The 13089-nt window shown below is 39.3% G+C and overlaps 1 protein-coding gene across 2 annotated transcripts in view; it reads right to left on the bottom strand.

Annotated features, from left to right (window-relative positions):
• The window catches only part of HMGA2 (high mobility group AT-hook 2), a 353027-nt gene that overhangs the window by 126333 nt on the left and 213605 nt on the right, over window positions 1-13089 (bottom strand). Inside the window, exon 4 of one of the 2 annotated variants that reach the window (XM_069764690.1) lies at window positions 1260-1354. The exons of the other annotated variant lie outside the window; for it this stretch is intronic. Coding sequence (XP_069620791.1) covers window positions 1334-1354 — 21 coding nt within the window. The 3' untranslated portion in view covers window positions 1260-1333. Of the gene's footprint in view, window positions 1-1259; window positions 1355-13089 lie in introns of those variants that run through there. 2 annotated transcript variants of the gene reach the window in all.

Genomic DNA, 13089 nt, shown 5'->3' with positions numbered 1-13089 from the left:
CATCTAGTTGATTTTGCATTTTCATTTTTTGCCCCCCTTCTACCTAGAGCCATAACTTTTTCATTTTTTGGTCAAAATGGCCATTTGAGGGCTTGTTTTTTGGTAATTCTGGTGTTTTGACTTTTTTTCCCCCTACACCGTCTAGTGATCATGTTAATCCTTTTTTTTATTGATAGATCGGGCGATTATGAATGCGGCAAAACCAAATATGTTGTATGTTTGATTTTTTTTTGCTTTATTTTGAATGGGGTGTAAGGGAGATGATTTGAACTTTTATTTTTTTTATATTCTTAAAAACATTTTTTTTAACTTTTGGCATGCTTCAATAGTTTCCATGGGAGACTAGAAGCTGCCATAACCTGATCGACTCTGCGACATACAGGCGATGATCAGTTCGCCTGTATTGTAGCTGAATTACTCACTTGCTATGAGTGCTCAAAGCAAGCTGGCAGTGACAACCATAGAGGTCTCCAGGAGACCTCTGGTGGTCATGCCAACCCATCGGTGACCGCAATCACATGACGGGGGTCACTGGTGGGCGGATTTCCGGCACGAATGTCAGAAGCGCATGTTAAATGCTGCTGTCAGCATTTGACAGCGGCATATAACGGGTTAATAGCCGCAGGTGGATCACAATTCCACCTGTGGCTGTTCCGGGCACATGTCAGCTGCTCAAAACAGCTGACATGTGCTGGAAAAGATGTGGGCTAACCGCCGGAGCCCACATCAAAGGGAGGGTGTCCAACATCGGAGAACTATTACACCCGATGTCGGAAAGGGGCTAAATGAGTTGTTCACACTGATTTTTTTTGTAACTAAAAGATTTCAAATCCTTCTTAAATACTCAAAATTTGGTTGTGATGTATTAATGCAATGATTTTGGTTCCTGTGATGTATTCATGTAACTACCCTTTTAAAAATAATGTGCGGCCTTTGAGATTGGTTCAGTAGGACAATGTGGCCCTTGAACAAATAAATGTTGTGCAACTCTGTTCTACATAGAATCTTTTCAGTAGCAACGGTCATCTCTTATCTCATTATTGTAAAAATCTGTCTTCACTGAATACACATTTTGAATTGAGGATTTGGGGAATTAATGATCTGTCCTGGCGGAGAAAGAAGCAGCTTTCTCTGACAATCTGTTACAATGTTTCTTGTTTTTCATGTGTACTATTGATAAAAATTAAAATGACTCTTTAATCATATATGCATGTAAATTAGACATACTGCATTTCATATAACCCACTAGGCTTAATAAATACTTTTAATTATGTAGTGTGCATTGCTTGGCATGTCCACTGTATGAAATTATTCTTCACAAAAGGCTTTGATATTAACAGCCAAAATTTTCAAGCTACAATAAAAACAAAAGGTCACGTGAAATACATATTCTTACAAAGCAATTCCAGTGTCAACATGTAGCCTAATAAACATACATAAAACTAGTAGAAGATACTTTTTTTCCATGTCATCTAAGACAGATTTTAATTGCTAACATGCAGGAATAACTGAGGAAGCTGCTAACCGTGTAATTATAGTGCTGAACTTGGTGGCAGTGCATACTTTATCCTGATATAACATTTGTTATATAAAAGGCAAGCTATTATTTCAGCTTCCTGCCTGGAGGGTGTACTGCACCTTGCAACCTCCTACATTCCACAGGTAATAGATTTTCTTTTGGATAAGACATGTCTTAACTCATTAAGTACATAATAATCCCTGATTACTTCCCTCCAATTGAGAGAAGAAATAGTACGATGTGCTTCACCAAGTATGACTAGAAAACTGAATAAAGTCCAGTAATATGAGACGATGACAGCTTTGAAAATTCAACTAAGAAAAATTAATCACTGTCTTTAGTGCACGGATAGAACATTAACTTTAGGGTCCACAATTATGTACTTTCAAAGAATAAGATGTATTAACACAAAAGAATAAAGATGACATGATGTGAGAAATGCTACATACCATTTGGATTTTCAGACAAATTACTTTTGTAGCATATCTACTGGATATGCCATGAAAGTCAAAATAGATTGGGTTTGACAAATTGGAACCTCACTGGTCGTAAGATTGCTAGTCCCGACCTCCCATCAATGTCCTGCACTTGTTAAGAACAGAAAACCAGAAATAATAACATAGGTGTGTCCCCAGTCTAAAGGAACATTTAGACAAGCCAATTTCAACCCGTTAATGAGCACATATTGACTATATGCAAGTCGTTTATTGTTGATCAATGCTCCTTTTACATGGGCTGACAAAAACTGATGGGAAAATGTAATGTTCTCAGATGAACATGACCCTGTTTAAACAATGATGATGTTTATACCAGTTCAATAAAATCTGATCACTCGATGAACTAGCATTGTGTTAGTTTGTCAGATAATCAACAGCATTTGCAATGTTTTTTCCAATTGTCTTGGGCTTTAAAGAGAACCCGTCATCTGATTCATGCTGTTCAAACCGCAGGCACCATGTATCTGATCCTGGCTGCACAATTGCAGCTAGGTATACATTTCTCTGAAATCTCTGGCTACGGTCCCCAGCCGGACGTTTCAGAGAAATATATACTTGGTTGAGAAAGCGGTGTCGTGTCACTGCGAAACGTGCATCGGGGCTTCACTATCCGGTCCCTGGTCGCCCAACAAACTTATTGGTAAGCTTTGCATATTAATTTTGCCTTCAGTCATGGCATTGACATTTGTATGGCTTTTCTTGGGAGATCCTTTCTCTTAGCTTGCCTTGTGGTTTACAGTTAGGGCCAGAAATATTTGGACAGTGACACAAGTTTTGTTATTTTAGCTGTTTACAAAAACATGTTCAGAAATACAATTATATATATAATATGGGCTGAAAGTGCACACTCCCAGCTGCAATATGATAGTTTCCACATCCAAATCGGAGAAAGGGTTTAGGAATCATAGCTCTGTAATGCATAGCGTCCTCTTTTTCAAGGGACCAAAAGTAATTGGACAATGGACTCTAAGGGCTGCAATTAACTCTGAAGGCGTCTCCCTCGTTAACCTGTAATCAATGAAGTAGTTAAAAGGTCAGGGGTGGATTCCAGGTGTGTGGTTTTACATTTGGAAGCTGTTGCTGTGAGCAGACAACATGCGGTCAAAGGAACTCTCAATTGAGGTGAAGCAGAACATCCTGAGGCTGAAAAAAGAGAAAAAATCCATCAGAGAGATAGCAGACATGCTTGGAGTAGCAAAATCAACAGTTGGGTACATTCTGAGAAAAAAGGAATTGACTGGTGAGCTTGGGAACTCAAAAAGGCCTGGGCGTCCACGGATGACAACAGTGGTGGATGATCGCCGCATACTTAATTTGGTGAAGAAGAACCCGTTCACAACATCAACTGAAGTCCATAACACTCTCAGTGAAGTAGGTGTATCTGTCTCTAAGTCAACAGTAAAGAGAAGACTCCATGACAGTAAATACAAAGGGTTCACATCTAGATGCAAACCATTCATCAATACCAAAAATAGACAGGCCAGAGTTAAATTTGCAGAAAAACACCTCAAGAAGCCAGCTCAGTTCTGGAAAAGTATTCTATGGACAGATGAGACAAAGATCAACCTGTACCAGAATGATGGGAAGAAAAAAGTTTGGAGAAGAAAGGGAACGGCACATGATCCAAGGCACACCACATCCTCTGTAAAACATGGTGGAGGCAACGTGATGGCATGGGCATGCATGGCTTTCAATGGCACTGGGTCACTTGTGTTTATTGATGACATAAGAGCAGACAAGAGTAGCCGGATGAATTCTGAAGTGTACCGGGATATACTTTCAGCCCAGATTTAGCAAAATGCTGCAAAGTTGATTGGACGGCGCTTCATAGTACAGATGGACAATGACCCCAAGCATACAGCCAAAGCTACCCAGGAGTTCATGAGTGCCAAAAAGTGGAACATTCTGCAATGGCCAAGTCAATCTCCAGATCTAAACCCAATTGAGCATGCATTTCACTTGCTCAAATCCAGACTTAAAACGGAAAGACCCACAAACAAGCAAGACCTGAAGGCTGCGGCTGTAAAGGCCTGGCAAAGCATTAAGAAGGAGGAAACCCAGCGTTTGGTGATGTCCATGGGTTCCAGACTTAAGGCAGTGATTGCCTCCAAAGGATTTGCAACAAAATATTGAAAATAAAAATATTTTGTTTGGGTTATGTTTATTTGTCCAATTACTTTTGACCTCCTAAAATGTGGAGTGTTTGTAAAGAAATGTGTACAATTCCTACATTTTCTATCAGATATTTTTGTTCAACCCTTCAAATTAAACGTTACAATCTGCACTTGAATTCTGTTGTAGAGGTTTCATTTCAAATCCAATGTGGTGGCATGCAGAGCCCAACTCGCGAAAATTGTGTCACTGTCCAAATATTTCTGGCCCTAACTGTATATTGTTTCCATACTGATCACTTGACATATTTACACTGGGACTGTTTTACCCTTTGTTGGGGGACCTTATGCTTCTCTGTATTGCCTTGGTGTTACTGAATTATGCTATGTTATTTTTTTTTTTACTTTTATGATCAATAAACTTTATTCTTGATTTTACTCTAATTCACCTACTGCTCCTAGTCCTCCTTTCCGTTTCTTGGTTGCAAATTTGAAGCCAGGATCTGATTCAGTTTCGGCAGAATAAATCAGATGACAGGTTCCTTTGAAGGGAACTTGTCATGTCCCTAACCACGATTAACCTTTAGATATAGGGTTGCTCTGCAGGTTCATAACGTTACAATAATGTCTGGGCCTCCTTAGTGAAAGCGATGCTACAGAGAAAATGTACTTTATTTTTCCAGGCAACCACCAGCTTTCAGTCAGAGACTTGCAGAGTGACTACAGTCATGGCTCAGCACTCAGTGAGTGACGGCTGTAAGCACGCCTTGGCATTTTGACATCTCAGTTTGCAGCTCCTTTGTGCAGAGCAAGCTGTCAAAGTGCCGGGGCATTATTACAGCCATTGCTCACAATGCTACGAACAATGATTGAAGCCACTGCATGCAAGCCTCTGTGAATGAACGTCATTGAATCCCAGGAGGAGTAGTTCATTTTCTCCGAGTAGCCACGCTACAGCAATACTTTTCTAATAATAATGAATTTGCAAGCACTACAAAAAGATTATTATTATGAACATTACTAATTCACTTTTTACATTTATCATTAGGGAATATCCAATTTCACATTTGAATACATTGTATTTAAAAGGGTAGTCCGTGCAAAATTAACATTTTACTGGGGGTTTAGTATATTAAAAAATAACAAACAAAGCAATACTCCCCTACTACCACTTACGGTACTTGGATCCGACACAGACCGCTCTATGGTCTGCTCGTACACAGAAAGAGGAAACATTACAATTCCACCAGCAATAGGACAGTAGCATTCTGTGATATGTTGCTGATCACTGCAGCCAAACTGAATGCTTTTCTGACACCTCAAGTCACCTGACTGTGGCAGCCAATCACAAGCCACAGTGTTCTGATGGTGCTGGAACTGTGAGATCTCCCTTCTGGCACAAAAGCAGACCATAAAGTGGCTTGCAGGTAAGTGTCGGCAGGTAAGTGTCGGTAGGTGAGTATTACTCTCTTTGTTGTCTTTTAATATACCAAGCCACCGGAAAAATATTCATTTTACCCAGACAATTCCTTTAACATATCTTATATATAATGTGCTCTTTCATCTAGATTTATAAGACAAAGAGCCATAGACATAACTTATGCCTGCTTGAGGACTTCAAGATTCAAGATTCAAAGATTCAAAGAAGCTTTATTGGCAGGACCAAATACACATCAGTTTTGCCAAAGCAAGTGTATAGAGGCAATAGGGATAGGGACTGAGGGGATGTTGGGTAGGAGCTGTGGGGGGAGGTGGATGGGGCAGATCCAGGGTGGGGGCTATAGTCCATGGCATAGGGGAGATGGATGGGGCAGATCCAGGGTGGGGGCTATAGTCCCCTTTACATGTTCTGTATTAATTTGTAGACTGTCTTGAGAACTGTGCTTTGAAGTAGTCCACTGAGTTGCTGGGTTGAAAGCAGGTCACATGCTCATCAACTCAAAGTGATAAAGTATTTGGAGGAAGATTAGAAAATAAGCTTGCAGGGGGGAAAAGAACATGGGTAAGGAACCAGTTCCCTATTTTGCAACTGCAGTTTTGTGATTCTTCCAGTAATGTTACACATTTTTTGTACTATGAAAAGATTCCATTAATGCTGTGCCCCATCACATAGCAGACTATGTTCATGAATGGCACCTATCAGAGTCTAGGATAAATCCAGTGATTAGAGAGAATTTGCCAAAGGCCCTTTGTAGCTCAGAAAAATGCCTACTCCAGAATGGAATGCAGTGAATTCCTGGGAGCACAGGTCCTTCTTTGTTGGAAGTCTAGTGGTATTCTGGAGCAAATAAAGGCACAAAAAGCGATCTGAGAGGCAATAAGTATTTGGAAAAATGTTCAAAGGCTTCATTTAAACATTCCTTGCTTTTTTAACTGAATCAATCTGTTTAGAATAATATACAGCCAGTATAACTATCATTTTTTGAGTTACATTATGTGAAATCTAGTTTCAGGTCTTAATCCTCCCAGAGACAAAAAGAAAGAAGGAAAAAAAATAAAAAATAAACAAGACCAATAGTGAATAGATATAAACAAACGTGGATCATCTTAAACAAAACACTGCTTACATATTATTTTATAAAATAGTTGGCGGCTGAAAACCTTTCTAAACTGCGCCTTCAATAGAATAAAGTAACAGAAGAAAAATCTGTTGCCTAAGGGAAAAAATGATGATAAATGAGAAATGTGGTTGAGTATTAGAAATACATTAGTCACGCACAAAACATTTTTCACTCAAAATACTCTATACTGCCCAAAACTAGTAATATTTATTCAAATAGTGCTAATATGTTATGTAACACTTTATAAATGGAGAACTAAAAAACAAAGAATTCAGAAAAATTAATAGTAGGATCAAGGACATAGGTCTCTGGCTGCCAAAAAATACATGTTATATAGAAATGTATTAATTTTATTTTAAGAAATAATAATTGTTTTTTAATTTAGCAGTATCACAACAGTCTTCACTCGATGAAAAGAAAATCTAAAACTGTACGTTTTGAACAAACACAGACATTTTTAGGTTTTAGATTGGTCCAGGCAAAGACCTTACTTGAACTCAATAAAGATGATATGGCAAGACCTAAAATGTACAGCTCATACAGAACAATGCTAATGTGTCCTAATTAAAGCAGTTCTGCAAAGAAGTTTAGGCTAAAATTCCTCAAAGGCGTTATGAAAGGCTTCTCAAATTACAGGAAGCATTTGGTTACAATTATTGCTTCTAAAGATGGTGCAACCAGTTCAACTTAAAATAAAGCTTCACCTTCTGACATGGCTTTTTCCATTTAAATGAATGATGTTATAATTAGCCTGTACATTTAAAAAGGAAAACACACTGACTGAAATACTTGAAGAGCTGAATATCTCCATATTAAAAGCTGAAAGGGCTAGTTGCTAACAAGTGATCTTGAACCCTTCATTGTAGTGGTGGGTGGACAACTGTAGCTAAAGATTTTCACTAATGGTATCTACTGACATGTCTTAAGATTTAAAACCAAGAGTTTAAAACCTACCCTGTCATCATTTGGTACTACTCATGCATCAAACTTTGTACTAATACACAGCAAATGTTACACGTAATATGTTTTCTTAAGGGGCACATTGCGTTAGGGCAGTCCGTTTAGTGCATAGCGCTACGGACTGCGCTAACGCAATGTCCCAAAAGGGATTGCGTTAGCCGATCCCGCTAGTGCAGATCCCCAATCTGCGCTAGCGAGGAACGGACCGTGAACGCTGCAAGCAGTGTTCGCAGTCCGTCACTCAAATGACGGCACATCGCTAGCGCACACCCAACGTGGGCGGGCGCTAGTGATGCGTTCGCCATTACAATCAATGGCGGCGTTAACGGACTACGTTACACCGCGTTATGCCGCGGTGTAACAGTCCATTAAACGGGGTCACATAACGCAATGTGACCCTAGCCTAAGGGGAATGGAGCATGTTTCAAGCAGCTTTGAAGCCTCTTTTTCTGCAACATTTTTGTACTTACTTTAGTTAGGCAGTAAATATTACATCTACTGTAAACCGCTATTTACCTGAAGACACAGGGTTAGTATGCAAGTAAATAGCGTTACAATGCTGCCTAGTTGCTTTAATTATCTTGGCCAAATTATGTGCAAAGCGTCTAATTTTTTTCTAGTATTAAGAAGCTGTATGCTTTAGCACGATAGAGTGCAACTATTTTGTATACTGATCCCTTATTGACTTGCCCCCTAATTTCCATAACGAATATCTGTACATACTTAAAAAAAAAAAAAAAAAAAACTTCTGCAGGCAGGTGTCCCAATAATACAGGTTATTGATGGCGCCGCAGACTGAGCAGTAGTAACTATTGGTGTATATAGCGCTGATCCGATAGCTGCTACTGAGCAAGCGCTGGCGGGGCCATCTTAAAAAAAAATCCTCCTCCAAGATGGTGCATGTTGTGGAGTGGAGGAAGGACCCGTAAAAAGGTGATTTAGCCTTTGGAAGGAAAGCTCTCCAGGCAATGGTCCCTCCCTAGCATTATTCTTTGGTATTGCTCCTGTGGTGCTATAGTGGAGAGGATTGGAGAAAATAGAATTGCACTTGCCAGTAAATCAGTTTCTAAGACCCTTCATGACAGCACAGATAGTTTTCTGACCTCATTTTTGTTCTTTATGATTATGCCCTCGTGTTAATAAATATTTGAAGCATTCATACTGGTGTGGTCTATGGTTTAGAAAAACATTGAGGATAGATGGTGGAAAGAGGCTATTTAACCTCTTTGTGTTTGCTGACCCTAATTAGGAAGGAGAGGCAACCTCATGTTGTGGTGTCATGGAGGACTTTAGAAACCGAATTACCATTAAGTGTAATTCTATTTTTGTTTGGGAGCGGGCAACTTCCTATCGGAACCCGACAAAAAATGAGCATGTCACGAACAGAAAAATACAGTCATGTGAACTATAAAAGATCTGGTACTCAAGGAGAGACTGGGTGAGGAGAAGCTACTAGGGCCTAGCTATTTAGACTTGTCCCTGGTTGGCTTTTAAACGTACATTTTTCTTTGAAATGAAACAAGTAAAACATTCCTGTCTAAAAAAAAATAGGCTATAGTGTCGTATACATGCTGGTCATGGTTTGATCAGCATGTATCGGCTGTCAAGTTCCCTCCAAGCACTAAAACTTTAAATAATAAATAAGGTATTAAAAAAATTCATTCTATTCATTATTTTCTACGTGGGAGTATTACAAGTCCCAACTGGTACTGGTTACTGAAGAAAATACTGCAATCACAGCTTTCAACTTACAACATTGATCTAACCATGTAAATGGTCAATAGGGACAATGATATTTGTGAAAACTGTATTTGCAACAGTTTTAAATTTCAAATCACTTTTGTGACAACTTTGCAGAAATTACAGAATAGAACCTGCGGAAATCTGTGCACATGCTGCAAAACATGAACATGATCAGATCAATTAACAGACATTTAACCCCTTAAGCCCCGAGGGTGGTTTGCACGTTAATGACCGGGCCGATTTTTACAATTCTGACCACTGTCCCTTTATGAGGTTATAACTCTGGAACGCTTCAACGGATCTTGGCGATTCTGACATTGTTTTCTCGTGACATATTGTACTTCATTTTAGTAGTAACATTTATTCGATATAACTTGCGTTTATTTGTGAAAAAAACGGAAATTTGGCGAAAATGTAGAAAATTTCGCAATTTTCCAACTTTAAATTTTTATGCCCTTAAATCACAGAGATATGTCACGCAAAATACTTAATAAGTAACATTTCCCACATGTCTACTTTACATCAGCACAATTTTGGAACCAAAATTTTTTTTTGTTAGGGAGTTATAAGGGTTAAAAGTTGACCAGCAATTTCTCATTTTTACAACACCATTTTTTTTTAGGGACCACATCTCATTTGATGTCATTTTGAGGGGTCTATATGATAGAAAATACCCAAGTGTGACACCATTCTAAAAACTGCACCCCTCAAGGTGCTCAAAACCACATTCAAGAAGTTTATTAACCCTTCAGGGGTTTCACAGGAATTTTTGGAATGTTTAAATAAAAATGAATATTTAACTTTTTTTCACACAAAATTTATTTCAGCTCCAATTTGTTTTATTTTACCAAGGGTAACAGGATAAAATGGATGCCAAACATTGTTGTACAATCTGTACTGAGTACGCTGATACCCCATATGTGGGGGTAAACCACTGTTTGGGCGCATGGCAGAGCTCGGAAGGAAAGGAGCGCCATTTGACTTGCAAAATTGACAGGAATTGAGATGGGACGCCATGTTGCGTTTGGAGAGCCCCTCATGTGCCTAAACATTGAAACCCCCCACAAGTGACACCATTTTGGAAAGTAGACACCCTAAGGAACTTATCTAGATGTGTGGTGACCACTTTGACCCACCAATTGCTTCACAGAAGTTTATAATGCAGAGCCGTAAAAATAAAAAATCATATTTTTTCACAAAAATGATCTTTTCGCCCCCAATTTTTTATTTTCCCAAGGGTAAGAGAAGAAATTAGACCACAAAAGTTGTTGTGCAATTTATCCTGAGTACGATGATACCCCATATGTGGGGGTAAACCACTTTTTGGGTGCATAGCAGAGCTCGGAAGGGAAGGAGCGCCATTTGACTTTTCAATGCAAAATTGACTGGAATTGAGATGGGACGCCATGTTGGTTTGGAGAGCCCCTGATGTGCCTAAACATTAAAACCCCCCACAAGTGACACCATTTTGGAAACTAGACCCCCTAAGGAACATATCTAGATGTGTTTTGAGAGCTTTGAACCCCCAAGTGTTTCACTACAGTTTATAACGCAGAGCCGTTAAAATAATTTTTTTTTTTTTTCGCAAAAATTATTTTTTAGCCCCCAGTTTTGTATTTTCACAAGGGTAACATAATAAATTGGACCACAAAAGTTGTTGTCCAATTTGTCCTGAGTACGCTGATACCCCATATGTGGGGGGGAACCACTGTTTGGGCGCATGGCAGAGCTCGGAAGGGAAGGAGCGCCATTTGGAATGCAGACTTAGATGGATTGGTCTGCAGGCGTCACGTTGCATTTGCAGAGCCCCTGATGTACCCAAACAGTAGAAACCACCCACAAGTGACCTCATATTGGAAACTAGACCTCCCACGGAACTTATCTAGATGTGTTGTGAAAACTTTGAACCCCCAAGTGTTTCACTACAGTTTACAACGCAGAGCCGTGAAAATAAAAAATCCTTTTTTTTCCCACAAAAATGATTTTTAGCCCCCCAAATTTTTATTTTCCCAAGGATAACAAGAGAACTTGGACCCAAAAAGTTGTTGTCCAATTTGTCTCGAGTACGATGATACCCCATATGTTGGGGTAAACCCCTGTTTGGGCGCACGGGAGAGCTCGGAAGTGAAGGAGCACTGTTTTACTTTTTCAATGCAGAATTGGCTGGAATTGAGATCGGACGCCATGTCGCGTTTGGAGAGCCCCTGATGTGTCTAAACAGTGGAAACCCCCCAATTATAAATGAAACCCTAATCCAAACGCACCCCTAACCCTAATCCCAACTGTAACCCTAACCACACACCTAACCCTGACACACCCCTAATTCTAATCCCAACCCTAATCCCAACCGTAAATGTAATCCAAACCCTAACCCTAGCCCTAACCATAATGGGAAAATGGAAATAAATACATTTTTTAATTTTATTATTTTTCCCTAAGGCTAGGTTCACATTGCGTTAGGGAAATCCGTTTAGCACTAGCGGATTGCGCTAACGCAATGTCTTTTTAGGTGTCGTGTTTAGTGGTCGCGTTAACGTCCCCGGTCTGGAAGATCGGGGATCGGACCTCGGGCGCGCCGCAAGCAGCGTCTGAGGCGCGCCACAAAAGAATGGCACCTTGCTAGCGCGAGCCGAAAATGGCACGCTCTAGCGATGCGCTACACCCGAAAATCACATTGCTGTCAATGGTTGTGCTAACGGACCCGTTGCACGGCGTTAATTGTGACATTTTCGCCGTGCAACGCTGTCCGTTAGCGTTAACCCATTAACGCAATGTGAACCTAGCCTAACTAAGGGGGTGATGAAGGGGGGTTTGATTTACTTTTATAGCGTTTTTTATATCGGATTTTTATGATTGGCAGCCGTCACACACTAAAAGACGCTTTTTATAGCAAAAAAGTTTTTGCATCTCCACATTTTGAGACCTATAATTTTTCCATATTTTGGTCCACAGAGTCATGTGAGGTCTTGTTTTTTGCGGGACGAGTTGACGTTTTTATCGGTTACATTTTCGGACATGTGATAGTTTTTGATCGCTTTTTATTCCGATTTTTTGTGAGGCAGAATGACCAAAAACCAGCTATTCATGAATTTCTTTTGGGGGAGGCGTTTATACCGTTCCGCGTTTGGTAAAATTGATGAAGCAATTTTATTCTTCGGGTCAGTATGATTACAGCGATACCTCATTTATATCATTTTTTTTATGTTTTGGCGCTTTTATACGATAAAAGCTATTTTATAGAAAAAATAATTATTTTGGCATCGCTTTATTCTGCGGACTATAACTTTTTTATTTTTTTGGTTATGATGCTATATGGCGGCTCGTTTTTTGCAGGACAAGATGACGTTTTCAGAGGTACCATAGTTATTTATATCCGTCTTTTTGATCGCGTGTTATTCCACTTTTTGTTCAGCGTTATGATAATAAAGCGTTGTTTTTTGGCTCGTTTTTTTTTTTTTTTTCTTACGGTATTCACTGAAGGGGTTAACTAGTGGGCCAGTTTTATAGGTCGGGTCGTTACGGACGCGGCGATACTAAATATGTGTACTTTTATTGTTTTTTTGTTTTTTTTTATGTAAAGAAATGTATTTATGGGAATAATATTTTTTTTTTTCTGCTTTATTTAGGAATTTTTTTTTTTAATTTTTTTTACAAGTGTGGAAATTTTTTTTTTACTTTTTCACTTTGTCCCAGGGGGG

The sequence above is a fragment of the Ranitomeya imitator genome, chromosome 4 (genome assembly GCF_032444005.1).
Source record: "Ranitomeya imitator isolate aRanImi1 chromosome 4, aRanImi1.pri, whole genome shotgun sequence".
Taxonomy (NCBI): domain Eukaryota; kingdom Metazoa; phylum Chordata; class Amphibia; order Anura; family Dendrobatidae; genus Ranitomeya; species Ranitomeya imitator.
This window is presented reverse-complemented; position numbering and strand designations above follow the sequence as displayed.